The sequence below is a fragment of the Globicephala melas genome, chromosome 10 (genome assembly GCF_963455315.2).
Source record: "Globicephala melas chromosome 10, mGloMel1.2, whole genome shotgun sequence".
Lineage (NCBI taxonomy): Eukaryota > Metazoa > Chordata > Mammalia > Artiodactyla > Delphinidae > Globicephala > Globicephala melas.
In genome coordinates, this window is record NC_083323.1 from 749,953 (window position 1) to 774,246 (window position 24,294).

The following is a 24,294-nucleotide window of genomic DNA, read 5'->3' on the forward strand; positions in this document are numbered from 1 at the left end:
GCACCGGGGTGTGGCCAGCGCCTGCGGCCCTTGGGTGGTGTGGTCTCCCCTTCCCAGCAGGGACCCCTGGGGCAGAGTCCCACCTGCAGGTGCCCTGTCCCAGTGCCCAGGTGAGAGGGCCCAGCTCGGGCTCGGAGAGCACAGGTGCAGCAAGGGGACAGGTGGATGGCCACTGGCGCCAGGACAGTGGGAGACGTTCACAGGGGTGACGTGAGGCCTGGCTGGGGGGGCATGAGCGAGGGGAGTGGGTGGGGTGGTGGCCACTGGGCATTCACTGGGGGGCAGCCCTGGGGGGCTGGAGCGGAAGCCGTGGTCTGACCGCCACACAGACTGGTGGGAACGGGCTGGGCTGGGCTGCGGGGGGTCCATGCAGCCTTCTTCCCACGTGACGACCTGGCCCTGGGGCTCACGACTGACTTTTTCTCCAGCTTAGCCCCCAGGGTCCCTGGCGACACTCTAGCGGCCCAAAGGTGGGGCCCTGAAACTCACCGAGTTAAGGTTCTGATGGTGCTTGCAAGCCTGGGGGGTGGTGGCAGGAGCCCCTTGGGGACAGCCGGGCTGTGCTGCCTCAAAAACCCCCGCAGGCCTGGGGGCTCCAGCAGGACGGGGCAAACTCCGTTCTAAAGGTCCACACGCTTCCAAGGAGACAAACGCACACCTGTTGTCTGCCCAGCTACCTTCAGTGGCCAATTTTATTATAAAGAACGGTATCAAAATATACAAATCTGTTTAAGAACAACCAAGAAATGCAGCTTTAAGGGTCAAATAAGCATCAGCCCTTTCAATGAAAGCAGCTTCCCCTGGAGCGACGGTGTGACATGAAGGGCCACGTCCAGGACGACAGTCTGAATAATTTAAAGGGCGGGTGTGACTTCTGATGTGGATGCACATCATAAATCTTCACGGGACGGCGGCTGTGTTGGGCTTGCTTCCGTGACTTCTGTCAGAAAACAAACAGATCAGTCCGTAAAATCCTAGCACGAAAGGTCCTGAGGACGCGGCCACGAGGCGGGCGCTGGGGCCGTGGTAACGCGTGGACACGCTGCCCATGGCCGTGGGGTGGCGCCAGGCTCCCTCTGGATGCAGCAGCCCCAAGCACCCCACGGCTGGGGTGTCCCGACGGCACCCCAGAGCCGCCACACCACTGTGGGAGAGACGGGCGATGGGAGCCGATGGGGTGCCCTCAGAACCAGCTGGGACGAGACAACAGCCTGCGTGACGTGTGGGGACAGACGGTGCGTGGCTGCGGCCCCTCCGCGGCCCTCGCTGACCGTCAGGCCCCTCGGTTCCTACAGGGCGTCTACGTGTGGATTAGCTTCTCTTTATCCTGCCGGGACCCAGGCAGCTTCTGGAGCCTCCCAAGTCTTACTGCTTTGGGAAAACTCTGAGCCATTGTCTTTTTTAACGTGGCTTCTTTCCTGTTCTCCGTGTTGTTCTAGAACTTGTATGAGATGACTGTGGGAAGAACTGTGTCCCCCCAAAAGACAGGTTGGCATCCTAATCCCCGGTGCCTGTGAACGTGACCCTACTTGGAAATAGAGTCCCTGCAAGTGAGCAGGTTAAGAACTCACTGGGGTGGGCCCTGACCCAATGGCTGGTGTCCCTATAAGTAGAGAGAACTTCGGACACAGGCTCCAGGGAGAAGGCCATGTGACAAACAGAGGCAGAGGCTGGAGGGACGCAGCTGCCAGCCCAGGAACGCCAAGAGTGACAGCCACCAGAGCCAGAAGAGGCAGGAAGGATGCTCCCCGACAGGCTTCAGGGGGAGGCAGCCCTGCCGACACCTTGATCTCAGACATCCAGCCCCCAGGACTGGGAGACAACGTGCCTCTGGGGTTGAAGCCGCCAGGTCTGTGGCGCTTTGTCACGGCTCCCAGGAGCCCCCGTGGAGCCGTCTGCCCCTTCCGCCGCCTCCCTGCATGTCTGTCTCAGGCGGACCCGGGGGCTGCTCAGCTGGCGGCCCGTCTGCTGACCTTCCTTTGCGTCTCCCTCCGTCCATACAAGAGGGAGTCCCCCGGGGCTTCGTCCCCAGAGAGGACTTTACGCTCTTGTCTTCCAGGAACCCGGCTCCCATCATCCCAGGGCCACTTTTTGTGTAAATTTCTTAACTTGGGGACAGGTGGCAGCGCACCGAGGCCCCGCGGCCGAGGGCCGAGGGCAGAGGGTGGCCGTGGGGTGAGCGGTCACTCACCGGCCCCTGCCGGCCCCGCCTGCACACAGATGTCCTCGGCCTCCTCGAAGCCCTCGGGGCACACGCAGACAAAGCTCCCGGGTGTGTTGTAGCAGTTTTCGTTCCTCCTCAGACAGGGCTTCTCCGCCAGCGAGCACTCGTCAATGTCTAAATAAACACATTCCACTGACCAGGTGACTTCGTTCAGCAAACATGCACACCGGGGATCGAGGGATGCACACGTCATGATTCCCTCACACACAGAAAGCGCAGAGACGGAACCATCCCATTAGAGAAAGGAGGCAGAGGGGAGGATTTAACAGGAGCCCCAGAGCCAGGCCGTCGGGGGCGGGAAGAAGAGACGGTCCAGGCAAACGTGAGGGCGGGAGCCCGGTGGTTCTCCAGCCGGGTTCCAGCCGGGCTTGACTGTCGAGGTGGACGCCCAGATGGAGCCTGCAGGCCCTTGCTCGGCCCCCACCCCCATGGGCGCGTGAGAATCAGAGTCTGCAGCCCAGGGTCCCGTCCCCACCAGCGCGCATGGCCTCTGGGAAGGTTCCCGCCCCCGAGTTGAACGCAGATGCACCCACTGACCTGCGCACTGGCCGCTCTCTTTCGAGTAGCCGGGGAGGCACTCTTTACACTGTCCAGGACCCTTCCCTGTGCAGCCCACGCAGGTAGAATCACATTCTGGAAACAAGAGGGGAGGGAGATGACGACATGAGACCCCCATCCTGTGGGCAAAGTGCGACCTGAAACCACACACGAGATGGTGGAGGCTCTGCGGCCGGGAGAGCCCAGTGCCCCCATCCTGGGGGCGTTGGGGAGCAGACAGCGTGCGCTTGAGGCAAAGTGCGCGCTAGCTGCGATTGACCGATTGGCCATTGGTCCTGTGTTGCTGAGGGACCTCGGTGCAGGCCGGGCTGCGGGAGCAGCAGGCATGGGGCCCCTCCATGACCTCTGTCATGGGAAGGATGGGGGGCAGCGTCTTCTCTCGAACAAAACCTGCCTCCAGCTGTGACACTGCTAGGAGCTTGGTGCCAACAATGGCAGAGAACGTGTGATGCTTTGGGGGTGTCTCATTGAAGCTGTGTGTCCACAAACATGGGGACAGGACGGCATGGCCGCGGACACGGTGAGGGGGCACGCGGGGGGGAAGGCGAGGAATCGGCACCACCTTTCAACCTTTTGGGGACTGGGTGGCCCTAAAATCCACATTCCCTTGAACTGACCGACTCGGAAACTCATCCAAAGAAAATAATGAAGAATGTAAAAAGCTTTACCTACAGGGGTCTTCAAAGTTTGTAACTGTGGGAAACCGTGTATGACAAATATTCAAAGATACAGATTGTTGAAGAAACTGTGAAATAACAGCGTGCTCCAAAATAATTAACACGATGTACAGAAATGTGACGTGCAAAGGCGGTCACGATACCGTTGAATGAAAAACAGACAGGTAGCAAGGCGCCGCTCAGACCAGCGCTGTTTCGACCGGCCTGCCAGGGGCCCTCCCCAGGGACTGGATGCTGGTCAACTCTTTTCAACTTATCTGAATTCTCTGATTCTTCTTCAGGAAACATCTATCACTTGTGTTGCCACCTTCAGTGTTTTAAGTAGGCAGAGCATACAGGGGTCCTGCAGACACACCGCAAGCATCTCGGGGGAAGGAGTGCTGCAGCGGGCAGGCCGGGCGGCGCGCTCACCCTGGCACACGAACGAGCCGTTGAGGTTCTCGCAATATTGCTGCTCCTCGCAGGGGGCCGGCTCTGCCGCACATTCGTCCACATCTGGAGAGGACGGCACAGCTGTGGGCGGCAGCCGCGCCCCGACCGCTGGCCAGAGGGACCGCCGTGGGGGACACACGGTCAGTCATCCTCGGGGGCCTCCGCGTGCAGGTGGGACCAGCGGCTGACCCGTGAGTGCTTCCCCGGGGCCTCGGTGAAGCTCCAAGGTGGGGCCGGGCGGGGGCCCCACCCTCCCCGTCCAATGTGGGACGTGAGGCCCCCGACTTGCCTGCAGCTGAGCAGCTGTGAGAACGAGACCGAAACCGAGGCCCTGGCGGCCACCCACCCCCAACCCACCGCCCCCGCCAGCACCTGGGCCTGCGTGGACTCGGGCAGGGCCGAGATGCTGGCGGCCGGGCTGTAGGGCTGCAGCTCAAGGAGAAGACACCCCGGGAACAGGCGGGGCCCCGGCTGGCTGGGCACGGTGGACAGGGAGAGCCACGCGCCACGGCTAGGGCCTCCAGACCGAGGGGCCGTGCAGAGTCCACCACAGTCAGAGGCTGCCCATGCCCTGCAGTGTCCACTTGCCGGCCAGAGCCCCCCACCCCACGTCTGTCTCTTATGAAACCAGGGCCCGAGGACACACGATTGGGCCTAAGTCCCAGGCTTCCCTCCCGGGCCCTGAGCCAACAGGACCACCGGGGCCACCTGATGGCAAGGACAGGGGACAGGGGCCACCTTCCCAGCCCAGCCTCCATGCTGTGGCCGTTACAATACAGCCTGGAACGTCGGAGGCCGCTTCCCCACGAGTCAGAGGGGGCAGGGGGCAGGAGTGGGGTGTCCTGAGGGTAGCTGGGGGCTGCGCAGACGCCACGAGAGAGTGGGGGGAAGGGGTGGGGGAGGGCAGCCGCCAGCCTCACCTATGCAGGCGTCGTCCTCCCGCGCCCAGCCCACTTCGCACTGGCCGCAGTCTCTGTTGGTAGGGCCTGTGCACGTCTTGCAGGACTCGTCACAGGCTGGAAGGCAGAGGTGGGATGGCCGTCAGTACGTGGGGATCCCGTCTCAGGAGTGAACTCGATGCAAAGGGCGTTTCGGAAATTAGGAGCTGACATTCATAGTGTAAAAACAAAAACCGCAAACCAGCAAAAAATCCCAGCGGAGCAAGATACGTTCAACGACAGAGAAACTCGTGTGATTCACAACATCCCTGAACTTAACGAGAGAGGAGAACACACGAGGATTTCCACGCCCAGGGGTGATAAAATTCTCAGCAAACGAGGACTCCAGAGGAATTGCTCGTAACCTGGCAGAGGTAGCCTCCCAAATGCTGGAGCCCACACCCAGCTGGGTGTGTGCATGCCGCCCGCCAACACGCGTGGACGTTCTGGGCCCGGGAAAGGCCTGGGGGTAGGAATCGGAGAGGCTGGCCTCCCAGGCACCCAGCACATTCTCCACGGGGATGCCCAAGGGAGCGCAGCCTCACCGCCAACCCTGATGGGAGAATTCAACACGACTGCTGACGCCCAAAAGGTCTTCCTGTACATCAGTGACAACCAACGAGAAAACACATCGAGACAGGGCGTGCCTCATGGCTTCCTCCCTGGACTTACACATCTACACCCCGTCAGAGGATGCCATCCTGGGCTGACGCAGCCTCACGAGCAGGGCATGGGCCTCCCCAACCGAAGGGAGAAGCGTGCCCATCACAGCCGAGAAGGCTCCACCCGTGCAACCCCACGGCCCATCTCAGAACTCACGGGGGCGCCCAGAACGACAGCCAGGGCACCTCTGAAGACCCAGGTGGGAGAGCCCACCTTACCCGACACCAGGGTGACCAAGACGGCGCGTCCTCTACACGGGGACCTGGGGCCAGGAGGTCACACTGCGTGGCCTCCGCTGTCCCGGTTCTCACCTGGGCCACCTCCCCACCCTGCTGGTGCCCTGACGTGGCCAGACTCGGCCCTGCCTCTGCTCACTCCGAGACCCTAAGCCTGAGTGACAGCGGGGACACCAGCCTCTGATCCCCGAGTTGCGCCCAAGGACAGCCGAGCCTCCTGCTGGGACAGCCACGGGGAGAGCAAGCTTGGGCCAGACACCCCAGGTGCAGGTCCGGGGCCCCGGGACCAGCGTGGACGTCACAGAGCTGTAGGTGCCACACTGTCCACCCTCCGAGCCCTTCTCCAGAAGGACATCGCGGGTAAGCAACTCACACGTCCACCCTCGAGCCCTTCTCCAGAGGACATCGCGGGTAAGCAACTCACACGTCCCTCCTGGGGCTTGTTTGGAGACAGGAAGCGAGACCATCCCTGGCTGCTGGTCCTGTCATGTCCCTTCTTACGTCGTACAAGGGCCCACGCCTTCCCCCTCAGCTTCCAGAAGCCTGGGTCAGCGGTCACCAGGTCCCCCTCCCATCTACACAGGCAGCTCTGGGTACCTGAGCAGATGCTGTGCGTCTCATTCCTCAGTGAGTTGAAGTAGCCGTCCATGCAGTCGGCGCACAGCGGTCCCCGGTACCCCAGGTGGCACTGGCACGACCCGTCGCCCTGTCTGCTGCCATCTCCGCTGCAGTGACCGTTCCCGCTGCAGGGCCGCTCGGACCCGCCCTGGCACGCTGCGGGGACCCCGAGCCCGCTCAGAGCGCACCCCGCGACACATTCGTAAAAACAGCTCTCTGCGTCTCGCTTCAGCCCTTCTGTCTGGGAGCGCAGGAGCCCCGCGCTGGCGAGGGGTCTGGAGGAGGTGTCAGCTTGCCTCACGCGGGACACGGGGCCAAGGACGGGACAGTGAGGGCCCGTGCAGTGACGCCACACCGGCGGGACAGGCAGGGGCAGCCTCGGCCAGGGTGGGGCCTGAGCGCCGGCATCATGCCCCTTGCCCAGTTGATCCACGTGAACATTCTGGTGACGCCTGGGCGGCAGCCATGGCTTCACTCAGTCTCTTCACCCCCGGAGGCTGGACGCCCCTGGCCCCGGCCTCTCACACGGGCTTCGCTGCTTATGGACCACCTCCCCGCACCCAGAGGGCGGCACCCAGGTGGGCGACCAGGGGGTCTGTGGAGCCCTGAATTAGGAGCATACTTGGGACCAGACACCCAGAGGCGAAGATCGCTGCAGCTGGGAGGAGGTTGCACAGGGCCCACGTTCCCACCCGAGCTCCTGCCCAGCCGGGAATCACGACAGGGCTAACCGGAAACACACAGGACGCTCACGAGCCCCCGCAGAAAACTCACCCAGGCAGTCTGGCCCGTAAGTTCCTGGAGCACAACAAACTTTCAGTGTTTCCACACAAAACCATTCAAATAAGTCAGGATACTTCTTCTTCCTGAGGATTTTTAAAGTGTTCAGTAAATCTCACGCGGCAGATTTCCTCAAAACAAAAACACAGTTGAACATGTAACGTGCTTCTGAGTATCGTGGGATCTGGGAGACGAGGGTCTGAGCGCCAAAAGACTCTTCCAGCTGACACCCTCGTCTGGAGGGTCGCACTTTGGTGATAAAGGATGGGAACACGGGTACGGAAGAAAACAGGTGTGTGGAAACCCCTACTATTTCTGTAGCTTTTTAAACCTGACATCATTTCAAAAGGCAGGAGTCGCTGGCACTGGTCCCCGGGGACGCAGGCACTCACAGCCGCAGCCACCAGGTCTCCAGGAGTCCCTCGTGCTCCTCCAGCAGCTGGTTGCACTCGAAGTCGCTGGTCCCACACAGGCCCTCCATGATCTCCAGCAGGCGGACCTCGCTGAAACACAAGGCTGTCAGCACGGCGAGGCCGGGGCAAGGGGCACCTCAGTGGTCAGCATCCATTCCCCAGGGATGTCCCGAGGCCCCACCTGCGGCCAGGCCACGACTACAGTGGCGCTTCAGTGGAAAAAGACCCTCAGCAAACACCCACCTGGGGCCGGGGGTAGTCAGTGCCAGGCAGAGAACTAAACATGGAGGGTGGGGCTGGTCAGGGAGGCCTGTCCGTCCTCACGGTGGGGCTTCGGGTGTGGGGTGTGCCAGGGGAAGCCCTGCAATGGGGCCGGAGGAGGCCGGGGCTCGGGGTGGGGGGGCAGGAGGGATTTACGCCACCTATGTTTTTAAGAAACCACCGTGTCTGCCGAGTGGAGGGCGAGTGGGACAAGTGTGCGAGCCAAAAGGCCAGCCAGGAGCCAGTGTGCCAGCCCCGGGCAAGGACAGGTGACAAGCCCCAAGAGACGCTCTGTGTCTGTCAACGCTCCCAGGAACACGTCAGGCACCAAAGGCAGGCGCTGGGCCAGTAAGAGCAGGGCGCCCACCTGAATTCATACTTGGACAGCGTCTTTTCCTCCCAAGCCGTGTTTCCACCACCAAAGTTCTTCCTTGCTGTGTCCACCATTCCCTGCGGGGAGACGGCCGCACAGAGCTCAGCACTGCTGCCTCACCCCGTCCATGGTGAGGTGACCGGTCTATGGTGGCGTGACCACAGTTCATGGTGGGGTGACCCAGTCCATGGTGGAATGACCCCAGATCCATGGTGGGATGGCCCAGTCCATGGTGGGGCAACCCTGGGTCCCTGGTGTGGTGACCACAGTTCACGGAGGGGGTAACCCCAGTAGATGGCGGGACAACCCTAGTCCATGGTGGGGTGACCCTGGTCAAGGCGGGGCGACCCCGGCCAGACCCCTGGCCTCGTGTCCCCGCGGGGTGATCGGCCCACCTGGTTGAACTTGTCCACCAGCTCCCGGCATCGCTTGCAGGGCGTTGGCTTCTTGGTGGCCTCGCCGGGCGACAGCAGCGTCAGAAGCAGCAGCCCCAGCACGGCCGGGGCCGGCGGGCGCATGGCTGGCCGACGTGGACAGCGCTGCGGAACGCGGCCGCACGGGCACTGGCCGAGGTCCAGCGGGAACCGGCCGAGCGCTCCGGCCTCCGGCCGCCCACCGGCTCCGAAGCGCCGGCCGGTCCCGGGGCTACTTGACGGCGCCGGCCGGGGCCCCGCCCCGCGCCAGCCCTTCCATCGCTATTGGTCGGCTGGGCCCACCCCGTCCCCATGTGGCCCAATCCGGGCTCGCCACGAGAGGCGACCAATAGGAAGGCCCCGGGTCAGCGTCCCGCCGGGAAGGTTGGGCACAGGGGGCGTGGAGATCCGAGCCCGCCCCTCGCGCCGGCCTCTCGCCTGCACCGCCCGCGGCGGCCATCTTTACTCCGGTCAGAGAGGGCGCCCGCCGCGACGGCAGCCGGGGTTTAGTGGCCATGTTAGGTTCGGGCAAGGGCGTCGCCTCTATTCTCGGTTTCCGCCACCCGACTTCCGGCTGAGGCAGCCCAGGCGGACGCGCTTCGAGGGACCGCGCCGTGGGCTGGCGAGGTCAGCGTGCGCGGCTGGGGCTCTCGGGACGGGATGCGGGGACCCCGGGCCGGCGCTCTCGCGGTGCTCCTTGGGCCTCACCGTGCGTGGCCACGCGGGACGACCGTTGGGCTCCTCACCTGGGGGCAGTCTCCTCACCTAGGGTTGGGGCTCCTTGCCCGGGGCCTGATGAGTGTGTTTCTGGGGTTCCAGACACGTGCATTTCCCCACGTGCCCGAGGCAATTGGCACTGGAACCCGTGGTTTAAGTTAGGAAGAACGAAGGTGGCATTACCTGGTTTCCACTAGGACAGAACTGCCAGAAGGAAGCAGTACAAATGATAAGAGTTTTCTCTCGCCGAATTTGTACCAGTTCCTTTGTGTTTCCAGCTAGGGATTAATAACGTGAACATCTGACTTGACCAGTTTCAGTAGAGACCTTAGACTCCGAATAGACGGGGACGAGAAGCCCTTTGCACCTAATCTGAGGGGTCACCGTCCTATAAACGACGTGTTTTAAAGTCGTGGCCTGTTTTGGCCTGTGGGTGCCTCAGATTAACAACCGCAACAGCTGCAAGCAGGTGTGGACGAGTGCACGTGCGTCTGCTCGCCGTCTCGGGCCCGGTGGGGGTTGACCGTTGTTTCTGTACTTGCTTATGTCCTGTTTGTCTCCTCGTGGTTCCGGGTGGGCATGCAGGGTGCCGCTAGCGCCGTCCAACATAAGCTGCTTTGCCGGTTGGTTTCTGCCGTTGGTCATCAGCACAGAGCACACTCTTATCTGGGTGAGAAGCTCCTGGGGCCCGGAGCGGGGTTTGGCCGGTACCTTTTCACCCCACAGCTCGTGAAATAACAGAGTCTAGATCTTCCCGCAGGGGAACCTCCTCTGGGCAGAGGTGTGGAGTGGGGTGTGCGGGGGCTGGCCTGGGACAGCTGTGAGCCCGAGCGAGAGCGAGGTTCCTGCCACGGAGCACCTGCGCAGCTGCTCCAACCGCCTGGCCTTAGAGATGCTTCCTAGTTCTTTAGGCTCTTTTCCCCTCGGACAGTAAGAGAACAGAGAGTAGTAATGAACGTTCCGTGGTCTCTTCGGCTTCACTGGAAATTAAAGCGTGCACGTTTCTTTAATGAAAATGTAAACTGGTGTGATGAGATCCACGCTTAGTTTTTATGAATTTCTTCTTCAAGTAGTTTATTGAGCACCTGCTATGCGCCAGGCTGTGCTGATACAGCAGTGAGTCAGCCCTGCCCTCAGGCTGTGAGCCCAGCAGGGGACACAGATGGCCCCTGTGATGACCAGAGTCCATCCTTGCTGAGGTTACAGTGGGCAGCGGGGGACAGAAAAATCCCACCCTTACGTTTGGTAAGAGGAAAGTTCTGTTACTTCCCTGGGAACTGCACGTTATTTTGGTAATTCTTAGAGCCCTTTGACCCCCTTACTTCCCTCACCTCACCACCGTATCAGACAGGATTCCTGTTCCCCCAGTTGTTGATTCCCCACTTGCTATCCTAGGAGAGTACAGACTTCATACCTCTCCCTCGAACCAAAAAGTAGTTTTAACAAACAGTAAGCACCGTGGTTCTCTCCTTTCACTTCTTGCCCTTCTGGTTTTGATCAAATAAAAGCAAACCTGTTTTCAGACAAGCCAGAAACAGGAAGAGTTTGCCGTCTTCCTTCCCTCGCCAGATTGAAAGATGGAGGTCTTCCACGAGTAGGAACTGCCCCAGACACTTGCATGGTTTTCTCAGGAAGCTTCGTGGCATGGGGTGCCCCCCAAAGCGCTGTTGGTGTTTGGGTGGTCCATTGCAGGCGCATCTGTCTGCATCCCCACCCCCCAGGAACACACTCTTGCTTTCTGCCATATCCACGAGTTTGTGCTCACGACCAGCGTGGTGCTCCCCGGGGCTCTAAGAGGCTCAGGGGGTGAAGTTCAGAACACAGCGGGTGGGTGTCCGCGGCCCTGTCTCACCATCCTTGGGGTGCAGGGCTTTGCTGGCGCCCCGAGCCCTGCGCCTCACCTCCTGTCCTCTCGTGGCTGTCCCTCTGCAGTTCTCCAGGCGCACCCCTCCCGCCCTTCTACTTCACAGCCTCCCGGCCCGTCTCCCTCGGCCAGTACCGTGCGGGCCGAGCCCAGCTTGTTCCTAACTCTCCGGCCAGATTTCAGCTTCTCGAGCACGGGGGTCGTCCTGCTGCCCTCCAGTGCCGGGCTGGCCCAGGGCCCGGCTGCACAGTGGACTAAACTCGTGTCCTGCAACTCAGGTCTTTCTTCCTGGAAAAGTATTCGCACAGCTTCAAAGCGTAAGAAGGCTGGGTAACGTACGGAAGCTCCTCTAGCATGATTTCTCTTTCAGCGTTCTATTTTGGTGTGTTTTCAGATTACGGAGCTGCAGCAGTTCAAAGGATTCCCATTACCCTTCAGACGCATTTCCCAGGTGTTAGCTCGAGTGTGAGTTTTGAAGCCTGGGGACCTGCGACTCTATTCTCTCAAAACGATTCGAGTGGCGGTGCCGACGGCGGATGAAGGTCCGTGAGGCTGGCGTGCAGAATGGCCGGGAAGAGGCCGTCAGGCCTGGGCAAGCAGCGCCGGCTCCTGGGGCTGCTGGTGGCGGTAGCCGCCGTCCACCTGGTTGCCTGCCCCTACACCAAAGTGGAGGAGAGCTTCAACCTGCAGGCCGTGCACGACCTGCTCTACCACCGGCTGGATGTGGACAAGGTGAGTTCCCGCCCAAGCCGTGCATCGACCCGCGCTTCCTGGGGCCTCTGCTGACCTGCCCTTCTCCTCGCAGTTTGACCATCTCGAGTTCCCTGGCGTGGTCCCCAGGACGTTCCTCGGGCCGCTGGTGATCGCGGCACTCTCCAGCCCCGCCGTTTACGTGCTTTCGCTCTTGGAAACGTCCAAGTTCTATTCTCAGCTAGTAGGTAAGGGGGTCTTCAAACGGGGACGGGGTGGAGAACTGCAGTGTTGTCAGAGGGTCTCAGTCACCCAGGTTGAGGGTCCCTCGTGCAGGAGGGTCCACTTGTTGGAATCTCGGCCACTCGGCAGAGGGACTCAGAGTGGGGACAGCGTCAGCCCCGCCGGGCTGTGCCCTCGTGACTGCAGTGGGGGCCGAGCCCCGTCCCCCGAGCAGAAGCAGCACGTTTCCCAGCTGAGTCAAACACATCTCACGGCTGGTTGGTCCGGCCTGTATGGAGAGCTTTAAGAATTGCACATTCCTGGGGAAGAAGCAATTCTGCTTCTTGAAAGATGAGGAAACGGAAATCCACCCTCGCTCTAGGCTGTTGTGGTCACGTGGTGGGGGGCCAGGAAGCCTTGGATGGGAGAGTTGGGGGCCACGTCTGAGCATCAGGTCCTTGGTAAACGTGGCCCTGGAGGTATCGGCCAGGTGGCGGGGCCACTGGGGTCAGTGCTGGGCTGTCGTCCTGATGCTCCTGGCCTGCCCAGCGGCTGACTGCCGCAGGCCCCCGCCTTGGGATCCGGGGGGCCAGGGTCTAGACTGTCCGTCTTCCACGCCAGCCCATTTTTTTGACAGTTTCAAAAGTTTAATAAACGATGTGACAGGTCACGAAATGTGGCCCACCACACTCAAAATTAAAAGAATTCAGTTAATAGCGAGTGAAACACAAAATGAACAAATTCACCTAATGCTAGTTTCAGTGAAAAATATACTGTCACTTTAAATTAACGTATTTTAGTTTCATTCATTTTATGCGTCTATTTTTTTTAATTGAAGTGTAGTTGGTTCACAGTATGGCATTGTATCAGATGTACAGCAAAGTGATTCCATTATATGTATATTTTCAGATTCTTTTCATTATAGGTTATTATAAGATACTGAATATAGTTCCGTGTATTATACAGTGTATCTTTGTTAATTATCTGTCTTATATCTAGTAGCGTGTGTCTGTTGATCCCAAACTCCTAATTTATCCCTCTCCTCCTTCCTCTTTGGTAACCATACCTTTATTCCTTGTGTCTGTGAGTCTGCTTCTGTTGTGTATATAGATTCATTTGTGTCACGTTTTAGATTCCACACGTAAGTGAGTCCATGTGATATTTGTCCTTCTCTGTGTGACTGACTTCACTAGTTTGATCACCTCTGGGTTCCTCCACGTCGCTGCAGTGGCAGGGTTGCCTCTGCTATGGCTGAGTACTATTCTGCCGTGTACACCCAGCCTGTTTTTAGCACCGAAGGCAGCTCCCCTCCCTCAGGGCCATTTCGACACCCGGTGGTCCCTAAGGGCCCCGCCTCACCGCTGTCGCACACACGGCGCCCTCTCTGTTCAGTCAGGGCTGTCCTTGGACTCGGCGTGATCTTTGGACTCTGGACTTTACAAAAAGAAGTGAGGCGGCAGTTTGGGGCCACGGTGGCCACCCTGTTCTGCTGCGTGACGGCCTCGCAGTTCCACCTGATGTTCTACTGCACGCGGACACTCCCCAACGTGCTGGCCCTGCCTGTGGGTATGTAGCTACCTGGCCGGCCTGCCCGGGGGTCCCTCCGAGGTGTCTGCCCGTCGAAAGCTGCTCCCCACCAGGCGTCTCAGAAACCCTGCGAGGGGAGCAGGGCCCTGTCCTCGGTGCTGGACTGAGGCCCGGCTTCCAGGGCTCAGCTTCTCTTGAGCAGGGCCGGAGCTGGAGCTGGTCCGCGGAGCTGGGAGGAGGGCAAGCCGCATGCGGGGCCGGTGCGGACGCTCCGGGAGCCTCGGGAGGCCGAGTGCGGGGAGCAGGGACCTTGGAGGGACCGGGCGGGAGAGGCAGCCGGCAGGAGAGGGGAGGAGGCGGCCGAGGTTGGCACTGGCCGTGCGAGTGCGAGGCTGAGGAGGAGGCAGGAAGCGGCATGGATGCCGGCGTCTGGGGCCATCTGGGGCCGTCTGGCCTGCGGAAGTGGCTCGGGCTGTGTCACAGCGTAGGACGCGGGCTGGGCGGGGGGGACTGTCGCGGTGCAGCCTCGGGCCTGCGTTGGCGGGTCTGGTTCTGAGAGGTGCTGGCTGTCTTCTGGAGGGTTCTGTGTGGCTTTCCCGAGGGAGGAGTAAGCGGCCTGCCTCTTGGCCTGTGCCTTACAGTCCTGCTAGCCCTCGCAGCCTGGCTGCAGCAGAGGTGGACGCGCTTCGTCCGGCTCTCGGCCTTCGCCATCCTGGTCCTCAGGGCCGAGCTGAGCCTGCTCCTGGGCCTGGCGCTGCTGCTGCCGCTCTGCCTGCGGAAGGTCTCGGTGGCCCGGGCCCTGCGCTGCGCCGTGCCGGCTGGGATCCTCTGCTTAGGTGAGTCAGGTCACTGTGGCCGCGCTGTCGGGGGCCTGTGCTTTCTTTGTCTTGTTTTATGGAGACGAAACTCGGGAGGTTTTCTTATTTTTGTTTTTCGTTAAATGAAATTACCTTCACCTTCAGTGGTGGTAAAACGTCTCGGTGCAGGTCCTTGGCTGCTCTGCCCAAGGGTCCCCCACCCCCTGCTGCCTGGGGCCTCCATCAGGGGCTCTTCTCCTTGTGTGTCTCAGCCAGGCCGGGCGGCCACGAGGGACCTGCGTGAAGAGGCTCGTTCGGGGATGGTCCCGACGCCTCAGCTCCTTTACGTGAAGCTGCTGGTGGCTCCTGGTTTCTGTGCTGACGGGGCTGCGTCTCGGGAACATCTACCTGTGACCAGGGCTCCGCAGCTGCCGTTCAGCCAGCTGCGTCGAGGTCCGAGCTTCCCAGGTGGCCGTGTTCTTTCCTGAGGTCTTCTTTTCTTAGGGCTGACGGTGGCCGTGGACTCCTATTTTTGGCGCTACCTTGTATGGCCAGAAGGAAAGGTGCTCTGGTACAACACCGTCCTGAACAAAAGTTCCAACTGGGGCGTATCCTTGCAGTGTCTGCACAGTGGCCCACGGGGCGGGGCTGTGCGCTGAGCCACTCTCCTCCTGTGTCCGCACCTGACGGAGCACGGCGGCTGCTGCAGCGCCGGCACTGGCGCCTTCTTCCCCGCAGTCTGGGCCTCCCCTGGTCCAGTGGCCGCCACCCGTTGTCTGTAGCCGAGGTATCTCCTTTGTCCTCGTGGGGATCTGCTTTTTTTCACTTTTTATTCTGGAGTAGTTAAACGCACACAAATAGAATACTGAGTCCCGAGTGGGCCCATCACCCTGGGACAATCTGTTTTTACGGTGAAAAATGGAGGGAAAAGTTAAAGAACTCTGCACAGCCCCACTCGCCATCCGCGGCCTGGCTCTGGCACCGACACCCGAGTCCCAGCCTCTGTCCGCGTGTTGAAGCAGTCACGCCGTGGCCCGAGGCGCGGGGGTCCCCGGTGCTGCAGGCAGGGGCGCCATCAGGGCTGCATCTCCCGCACGCTCCTGGCTCCCGCCTGAGCTCGGCCCGGGGACGGGCAGCTGTGGCTGGTGCGTGGCCTCCTTAACCCTCCTGCCGCAGACCTCGCCGCTGCTCTGGTACTTCTACTCGGCCCTGCCGCGCGGCCTGGGCTGCAGCCTGCTCTTCGTGCCCCTGGGCGCCGTGGACAGAAGGGCCCTGGCACTGCTCCTGCCGGCGCTGGGCTTCGTGGCTCTGTACTCGCTTCTCCCGCACAAGGAGCTGCGCTTCATCATCTATGCCTTCCCCGTGCTCAATATCGTGGCCGCCAGGGGCTGCGCCCGCGTGTGAGTGCCACCACCGAGACGCTGCTGCCTGGGCTCCCCTGGGGGCGGTTTACCGGTTCACATAGGGGAAGGTGCTTAGGGTGAGCCAATGTGTTTAACTGGGCGCCTGGCCAGCCTTTGGTCAAGGGTCCAGCCCGAGTCTACAGGGCCCACAACTGGCCCGTAAAGGACAGATGCTGAGTGCCTCGCTCCGTGGGCTCCGCGGTCCTGCCTGCGCACTGTGACGGCGGCCTTATCCCGTCCGCTTCACCTCCACACAGGCAGCGCGGTATTTGGCCCGGAGGCTGCGCTCTGAGCCAAGTAATGACGTGGGATGCTTGAAAACGTAATCTCAGGTTTAAATTGGCGTCTGGGTGGGATTTCAGAGAGGCAGCGCCACGCCTGCCGCTTGGGGATGGCTCGCCCGGCGACAGCGGCCGGCGGGCTTCTGCTCCGCGGCTGCGTTGCCTTTCCGCAAGGTGCACTGCTCTTTACAGGCTGACTAACTATAAGAAGTCCTGGCTGTGTAAAGTGGGGTCCCTCCTCGTGATAGGACACCTCGTGGTGAACGCCACATACTCGGCCACAGGCCTGTACGTGTCCCACTTCAACTACCCTGGCGGCGTGGCGATGCAGAGGCTGCACGAGCTGGTGCCCTCCCGCACAGGTAGGCGCTCGGCCCCCGCTACCGGCTGCGGCTCTGGCCAGAGGTGCCGGATTCGCAGCGCTAACCGAGCAGACGCGGTTTCCACAGATGTCGTTGTGCACATCGATGTGGCCGCTGCCCAGACAGGTGTGTCCCGGTTTCTGGAAATCAACAGTGCCTGGAGGTACGTCCTCGTCTCGTGCACGGGCGCCCGGGGCCGCCATGGACCCGGCGGTGCACAGCCTTGCTCTCGTTTGCAGGTACGATAAGAGAGAGGACGTGCAGCCCGGCTCCGAGCGCATGCTGGCTTACACGCACCTGCTCGTGGAGGCCGCCCCCGCGCAGCTGGCCCCGTACCGGGACACGCACCGGGTGCTGGCCAGCGTCCCAGGCACGACCGGGCTGAGCCTCAACCTGAGCAGGCTGCCCCCCTTTGACGTGAACCTGCAGACCAAGCTGGTGCTCTTGGAGAGGCTTCTCGGGCCTCCCTGAGGAGGAGCCAGGGGCCCTCCAGAAACACCGGCAGGACGAGACGGAAGCGCGCAGAGGACCACGGGTGTGCCCTCACGGGGGCGCGGCCACAGCCACAGCCGGGGCACCCACGTCCACGCTGCCCACCACTTGTGAGAACGAGGGGCCTGGCACCCCTGCCAGGGTGACGGTGGGTGGGATGCTGTTCGCCGTCCAGACCGCAGCGGGGTGTTGATCTTCCCGCGGAGCTGCTTCTGGGCAGCAGGCTGTGGCCTCTCGGCCCCTGAAAGGTCGTCCCCCTGGGGCAGCGTAACCGCAGAACCTCAGCACCCAGCCCTCGGGGTGGGGCCTCCTTTGTGGTCACAGGCAGCCGTTTCCATTTCAGATGAGGCTTTAGGAGATAAACTCGTTCAAAAAGAGTGAGAGTCAAATTGTAAATGTCTTTTTACTGTTGATCTCAGGTGCTGCTGCCAGAGTCTGCTTCCACCTGGGTTTTGTTTAAGTGATTTGGGCACCTTCCCACTTTGCTGAACAGTGTTTACCGAGTTCCTGACACGTGTCTGACTTCACCAGGCACTGAAGACGATGCAGGGAACTGAGTGTGCTTTGCCCGCATGCACACACACCGTGCACATGCACGCACACGCTACACACGTGTGCGTAGACACAGGCAGTCTTTCCTGAGCCATTCCAGAGGGAGTTGCCTGCACCTGACCTTTAGTTACTGTTTTTTCCACTGGAGCTGACAAGCAGTCTGTGCGGGCCCCTCCCCAAACCTCCCCGACACAGCACCCGCTGGTGATTCCTGCCTGTTTCTCATGAGCGTTTGTTACTTCCCTGTCATCGGCAGTTCTCAGTGTTTAGATGTGGCCCCCAGTCGTCAGCCTGCACGCGTGGACTGCTGCCGGATCTCGATGGGCCGTGAGCTGCCCTGTCGGTTGCCTTGGTGTTCAAACTGCAGATTCACCCGGGGGGCCTGTCAAGCCGTGCTGTCCCGGCTGCGTGCCCCGTCGTTAAGGTTTTGAGCACTTCCCTGCTTCCTGGCACAGGGAGTCCCACCCAGGCTCCTCGGGCCTCTCTGTCTCCACCCTGGAGTCGGCCGTTTGGAGGGCCCGGGCTCCTTCTGGCAGGAACTGGTTTCAGAGACCGATCTGGGTGCACAGTGCACGATATCGGTGCACCATGTGCACAGTGTGCTCACTGCTATCAGGACGCCCGTGTTTCTAGGCCCTTCGGAGCGAGAGGACAGGCGCGCCTGCACGTGGGCACACGCTTATGCACGTGCACAGGCGTGAGAGGTCACGGCATCATGCTGACACCTCCAGTTCCACCCCATCTCTGTGGGCGTGTGTCTGCCTCCCTCATTCCACGTCTGCATGTCCTCTCCCTGCAGTGAGAATCCTGACCCGAAAACATCAACGTACGTTTGACCCGTGTCAAGGGACACCGACCCCCACGCAGTCGGAAATCCACATATAACCTTTGACCCCCCCACCAAGGCTTAACTACTAATAGCTCCTGTTGAGTGGAAGATTTACCCATAACATGAACGGTCGATGACACATATCTATATGTTATATGTCAGATGCTGTATTCTTTCAATTATGTAAGCTACAGAAAAGAAAATGTTAATTAAGAAAATCATAGGGGGACTTCCCTGGCGGTCCAGTGGTTAAGACTTTGCCTTCCAGTGCAGGGGGTGCGGGTTCGATCCCTGGTCGGGGAGCTGAGATCCCACATGCCTCGCAGCCAAAAAACCAAAAACGTAAGCAATATTGTAACAAATTCAGTAAAAAAAAGAAATCATAGGGAATTCCCTGGCGGTCCAGTGGTTAGGACTCTGTGCTTCCACTGCTGGGGGCCTGGGTTTGATCCCCGATCGGGTAACTAAGATCCTGCAAGCTGCGCGGTGGGCCAAAAAAAAAAAAAGAAAATCATAAAAAAGAAAATATTTATAGTACTGTACTGTGTTTATCAACAGCATGAGTTTTTGTCATCTGTTTCCAAGATGAATAGTCAGTACCTACATCATTATTGTCTTAGACGACACGAAAGGCTGTAGATGTTACACATGTAACTCATACTAGACATCAATAAGGAAAAGATAACGTGAAAAGGAAATTCACATTTATTTACAGGCACAACGATATGTGCATTGATGATGAAGCAGCAGCAACATGACTGCTTTATGGCTGCCTAGTGTGATCGATACGATCGCTCCCAGGCAGCCCGGCCTGTACACTAATGGGTGGGTCGTCATAAGATTTTTATGGCTTATAGTATTGCAGTCATATTCATAATACAGTATTGGGAACACTGTTACATTAAAAAGAAAACCTATGATGATAGACTGTTACACAGTTTCTCCAATTACGAGTCAGGGAGGGAGGGAGACTGTACCTAATTCATTGAAAGCAAAGTTATAAAAAGCACATTGTTAACTTTATACTGAGTATCACTCAGCTTATGCCTATGTGAGGATGGACTCTCCACTTCAATGTGTGTCTTACACGGTGTACAGCTGTTAGGTTTTCACGTCGAGGCACACAACAGAGGTCTCTGAACCGCAGCGTGTGACTGTTCACTGTGCGCTAGGTGGAGGCGGGTCGTCACAGGTCTTCATCCCCCTGGTCCTCACGCTGAGACTGGGGAGGAGGAAGCGGAGGGGAGGTCTTGCTGTCTCGGGCAGCAGAGCCGTGGGGGGTGGAAGCAGGGGAGGCCGGTGCACTCGGTGAACTTGGCAGAAACACATCAGTCTCTGCCCGACTTTTTTGCTTTCTCATTTCTCTAGAGTGTTTCTGTCTACTACCAATCCTTCCACCGTTTGCTTTAGCTTCAGTACCCGTATCACGGAAGGGTCCATGTTGTAAAACAAGTCAAGTCGTCTTGACTCATTGGAACTGTTCTGCCAGGCAGTCTGATGTCAGTTTGTTTCCTGGCGCTGCTTCTTCTGCGCCTGTCTCATCGTCTGCCTCTGGCTATCTCCATCAGGTTGTCTTCTGTGGGTTCCTCCGGTGTGCTGCCTAGTAGCCCTTGAATTTTTTTCTTTTTTTTAGACTGTGCCACGTGGCTTGTGGAATCTTAGCTCCCCAACCAGGGATCGAACCCAGGCCCCTTGTAGTGGAAGCTCGGAGTCCTAACCACTGGACCACCAGGGAAGTCCCAGTCCTTTAATTTCTTGAAGACCCATATCTCGGAACCGTTCACCCCCGCCCCGCGCCCACTTTATTTGCCAAACCCACAATCTCTTTCATGATTTCCTTGATTGATTTATTTATTTTTGGCTGTGTTGGGTCTTTGTTGCTGTGCGTGGGGTTCCTCTAGCTTCGGTGCGTGGGCTTCTCATTGCAACAGCTTCTTGTTGCGGAGCATGGGCTCTAGGCGTGTGGGCTTCAGTAGTTGTGCCATGTGGGCTCAGTAGCTGTGGCTCACGGGCTCTAGAGTGCAGGCTCAGTAGTTGTGGCATGTGGGCTTAGTTGCTCCGCGGCATGTGGGATCTTCCCGGACCAGGGCTCGAACCCGTGTCCCCTTCACTGGCAGGCGGATTCTTAACCACTGCACCGCCAGGGAAGCCCCCCATGATTTCCTTGATTGTGTCATAAATCCTGTGAAGTCATGCACAGCATCTGGACGGTTCTCCAGCAGGAATGTATTGTTGTGGGCTTGATGGCTCTCACGGCTTTTTTTTTTTTTTTTTTTTAATAACAGCGATGTCATCCTCAGTGGTATGATCCTCCCAGACTCTCAGACTCTCACGACGTTCTCTGTATCAGGGTTCTCTTCCATAGCGTTGACGCTCCTTTCCACACAGTGTCGTGTGTAATGAGCCTTGAAGGTCCTATGGCCCCCTGACCTAGAGACTGAATAGAGACATTGTGTCTGGGGGCAAGCAGACCACTTCAGCGCCTTCGGTGTTGCACTCATGGGGTTCTGGGCGGGCAGGCGCGTTGCCCAGTATCAAAAGAACTGTAAAAGGCAGTCCCTTCCTGACAAGGTGCTTCCTGAATTCAGGGACAAGGAATCGATGGAACCGGTTGCCCAGGCCCTTTTGATGTCCAGTCAAAGACCGGCAGCTGCTGCTCCTCTTCTCCCTGCAAGGCTGGGGGTCAGCGGCTTTACAGATGAGCGCAGTCCTGGCCGTAAACCCGACCACGTTTGTGCAGGATAATCGAGACAGCCCATTCCTTCCTGCCTTAAATCCTGCTGCTTGATTCTCCTTACTGATGAATGTCCTTTGTGGCATTTTTTCCCAGAATAGGGCAGTTTCATCTGTATTAAAAACTTGTTCAGGCAGATGTCCTTTCTACCCAATGATTTTCTTCACAGCGTCTGAGAACGTGTCTGCGCCGCCTCTCCCGTTACCTTGACATTTTAAAGCCAAATCTCTTTCTAAAATCATCAAACCATCCTTTGCTGGCATTCAAGTCTCCAGCTTTACAACCTTCCCCTCACTTTCGCTTAAGTTGTATGATGACTTTGCTTTTTCTCGAATCATTCTTAGATTCTATATAGGTGCACCTTTCTTATGGCAATCCTGCGCCCGCCTAAAAGCTGCTTTTTCAAATAAAAAGGTATTTCACAAGAAGTGCAAGGCTTTCTGCCTGCTGGTGTAGCTGCAGTGCCAGCTTCATGGATTTCCTTTCCTTTTTTACATTCATCTTGAAGTGGCGGCAGCCGCAGCTGCAGACCTCACTCTGCGACGCACATCAAGCCATTCAGCTTTTTCTCTTCACGTCTTCCTCTTCTCTGCGTCTTGGGAGCGCTTGCAGCATTGCCAGGGCACTTCGTGGGTCCCGTGGTGGTGGTCAAGGTTCCCGGTGTTGCACTAAATACAATGAAATAATCCGCAAGAACCACAAGAGACTGCGGTTTACTGGAGAGACCACCTGCTCCGGAGAGGGGGAGCGCACACGGCGCTCGCTGTAGGCGGACGCGGGGAATACGCGCGCCGGAAGCAGCACCAGGGGTGGCTGCAGCATTATTACTGTACGTGCTACAGTTAATTCATGCAGTGAGGACTTCGTACGGCATCTTTACGTTTGCTTCCTTTCTCTGCACTTCAAATGGAGCCATGTGTTGTGTGCCTCAGGTTTGTTTTTTAAAAAATAAATTCATTTATTTATTTTTGGCTGCATTGGGTCTTCATTGCTGCGTGCGGGCTTTCTCTAATTGTGGCGAGCGGGGGCTACTCTTCGTTGCGGTGCACGGGCTTCTCATTGCAGTGGCTTGTTGCAGAGCACGGGCTCTAGGCACACGGGCTTCAGTAGTTGTGGCACATGGGCTCAGTAGTTGTGGTGCACGGGCTTAGTCGCTCCGCGGCATAAGGGATCTTCCCGGACCAGGGATTGAACCCATGTCCCCTGCATTGGCAGGCAGATTCTTAACCACTGCGCCACCAGGGCAGTCCTGTGCCTCAGGCTTGATACATTTTGGCTTTATATCATAAATTCATGTATGTTTTATGGTAGTAACTGATAAAATAGACTAACATCTACATGTTTTATGCATTCATGACACACCTTTTTAGTTTTTTCAATATTTGTAGGCCACATGGCTCATCTGTGAGTTTTTTGAAGCTGTCGAAAGTCTCCAAAAACTTTTCCAATATATTGAAAACAATCCACGTATGAGTGGACCGTGCAGTTCGAACCTGTGTTGTTCAAGGGTCAACTGTGATTGCTCAAGATGATAAATAGTTTCGGGATCCCTTTGCCATACAAACAAGACGTCTGGATTCATGCACTTTGCTCCCTTGCCCACGACTGTCAATACTGCATTTATAAATTCCTTGGATTACCCACCTCAGTGTGTTACGTTTTTCTTTTGATTCACTTTTCATTTGCTTTCAGCCCTAGGATCCGATTCCCCCTCCTGTTTCATTGGTAGAACGTGACCACACACTCTTCTAGATGTCCGAACTCTTCCTGAAGGCGTGCTCAGGGAAGTCGCTCCCTCCCTCCCGTAACTCCTCCCCGTTTTTTGTAGCGAATGCCATTGTTTTCTGGTTTATCCTTCATGTGTTTCTTTTTGTGAAGACCAGCAGATACACATATTCTTTATTCCCCTTCGTTCTTCCCGAAGGGTAGTGGCATTCCATACGCTCTTTGTTTTTTTCACATCTCCTGGAGATCTCCTAGAAATCGCTCCGTCCATTCACAGGGATTTCTCGCATCCTTTGGAACCACAGTACTTCATTATATGGACGTGCACTAATGCACTCGGTCAACCTCCCGCATGTGGGCATTTATACGGACGTGCACTAATGCACTCGGTCAACCTCCCGCATGTGGGCATTTATACGGACGTGCACTAATGCCCTCGGTCAACCTCCCGCATGTGGGCATTTATACGGACGTGCACTAATGCACTCGGTCAACCTCCCGCATGTGGGCATTTATACGGACGTGCACTAATGCACTCGGTCAACCTCCCGCATGTGGGCATTTATACGGACGTGCACTAATGCACTCGGTCAACCTCCCGCATGTGGGCATTTATATGGACGTGCACTAATGCACTCGGTCAACCTCCCGCATGTGGGCATTTATACGGATGTGCACTAATGCACTCGGTCAATCTCCTGCATGTGGGCATTGAGGTGGTTGCCCATAGTTTGCAACTTCAAATAATGCTACAAAGAATAAGCTTATGCATTTGTATTTTCAAATTGTTTGAGGTATATCTTTAGGGCAAATTCCTGGAAGTGGGAATGCTAGGCCAAGGGTAGATGCGTGGTAGTTTTGCTAGGTATTGCCAAATTCTCCTTCACAAGGGTGGTACCATTTCCCATTTCCACAGGGCCCATAGAATATGTTAACCTTTTTCAGTCTGCCTGTCTGATGGGTAAGCAGTAGCATCTCAGTATAGTTTTAATCTTCATTTCCCTATGAGTGGAGCTGAATGTCTTCATAGGTTTAAGGGCCATCTGTCTTTGTAAATTGTTTGTAGCTTTTGTCCATTTTCCATTGTATTTTTGGTCATCTCCCCCTCACTTTATAAAAATTCTTCAATTAATAGGGGTACTTGCCCTTTATATCCAATATATATTGAAAATAATTTCTCCCCGTTTGTCATTTGTCTTTTGAATCTGCTTCTGAAGTCCTGTTCCCATGCAGAATTTTTGTCAATTGTATGTTTTCATGTTATCAGTCTTTTCTTTACCTGCTCCTAGTTGGGAAGCTTCCCCACACTCAGGAGCTCAGCTCTGCCTTCTTTCAGTACTTGTATATTTTCATTTTTGCATGTAGACCTGCTGATCCAGTTGGAATTTACTTTAAAAAGAAAAAAGAATATTTATTTATTTGTTTATTTGGCTGTGCCCAGTCTTAGTTGTGGCACACAGGACCTTTAGTTGTGGCACATGGGATCTTTAGTTGCGGCATGTGGGATCTAGCT

The 24,294-nt window shown here is 57.7% G+C and overlaps 2 protein-coding genes across 3 annotated transcripts; one reads left to right on the forward strand and one right to left on the reverse strand.

The window, feature by feature from the left end:
- Positions 1-674: 674 nt before the first annotated feature.
- CRELD2 (cysteine rich with EGF like domains 2) lies at positions 675-8,835 on the reverse strand. Of its 2 annotated transcripts, none has more exons than XM_060306738.2 (10): positions 8,569-8,835; positions 8,168-8,250; positions 7,519-7,629; positions 7,121-7,212; positions 6,326-6,502; positions 4,812-4,907; positions 3,871-3,954; positions 2,762-2,857; positions 2,192-2,338; positions 675-937 (listed from the first exon to the last, which is right to left on the reverse strand). In XM_060306738.2, the coding sequence occupies exons 1-10, from the start codon at positions 8,689-8,691 to the stop codon at positions 891-893; spliced, it is 1,056 nt and encodes a 351-aa protein (XP_060162721.1). In that variant the 5' UTR covers positions 8,692-8,835; the 3' UTR covers positions 675-890. The 2 variants fall into 2 exon arrangements, with proteins under 2 accessions (XP_060162721.1, XP_030711430.1); XM_030855570.3 differs by having other exon boundaries at positions 675-940.
- A 261-nt stretch (positions 8,836-9,096) lies between these two features.
- On the forward strand, positions 9,097-22,029 carry ALG12 (ALG12 alpha-1,6-mannosyltransferase). Its single transcript, XM_030855566.2, has 10 exons — positions 9,097-9,213; positions 11,562-11,899; positions 11,973-12,105; positions 13,472-13,645; positions 14,248-14,442; positions 14,908-15,011; positions 15,580-15,803; positions 16,280-16,449; positions 16,537-16,612; positions 16,689-22,029. Exons 2-10 carry the CDS (start codon positions 11,732-11,734, stop codon positions 16,918-16,920), a joined length of 1,476 nt encoding a protein of 491 aa, XP_030711426.1. The 5' UTR covers positions 9,097-9,213; positions 11,562-11,731; the 3' UTR covers positions 16,921-22,029.
- The last annotated feature ends 2,265 nt before the right edge of the window (positions 22,030-24,294 follow it).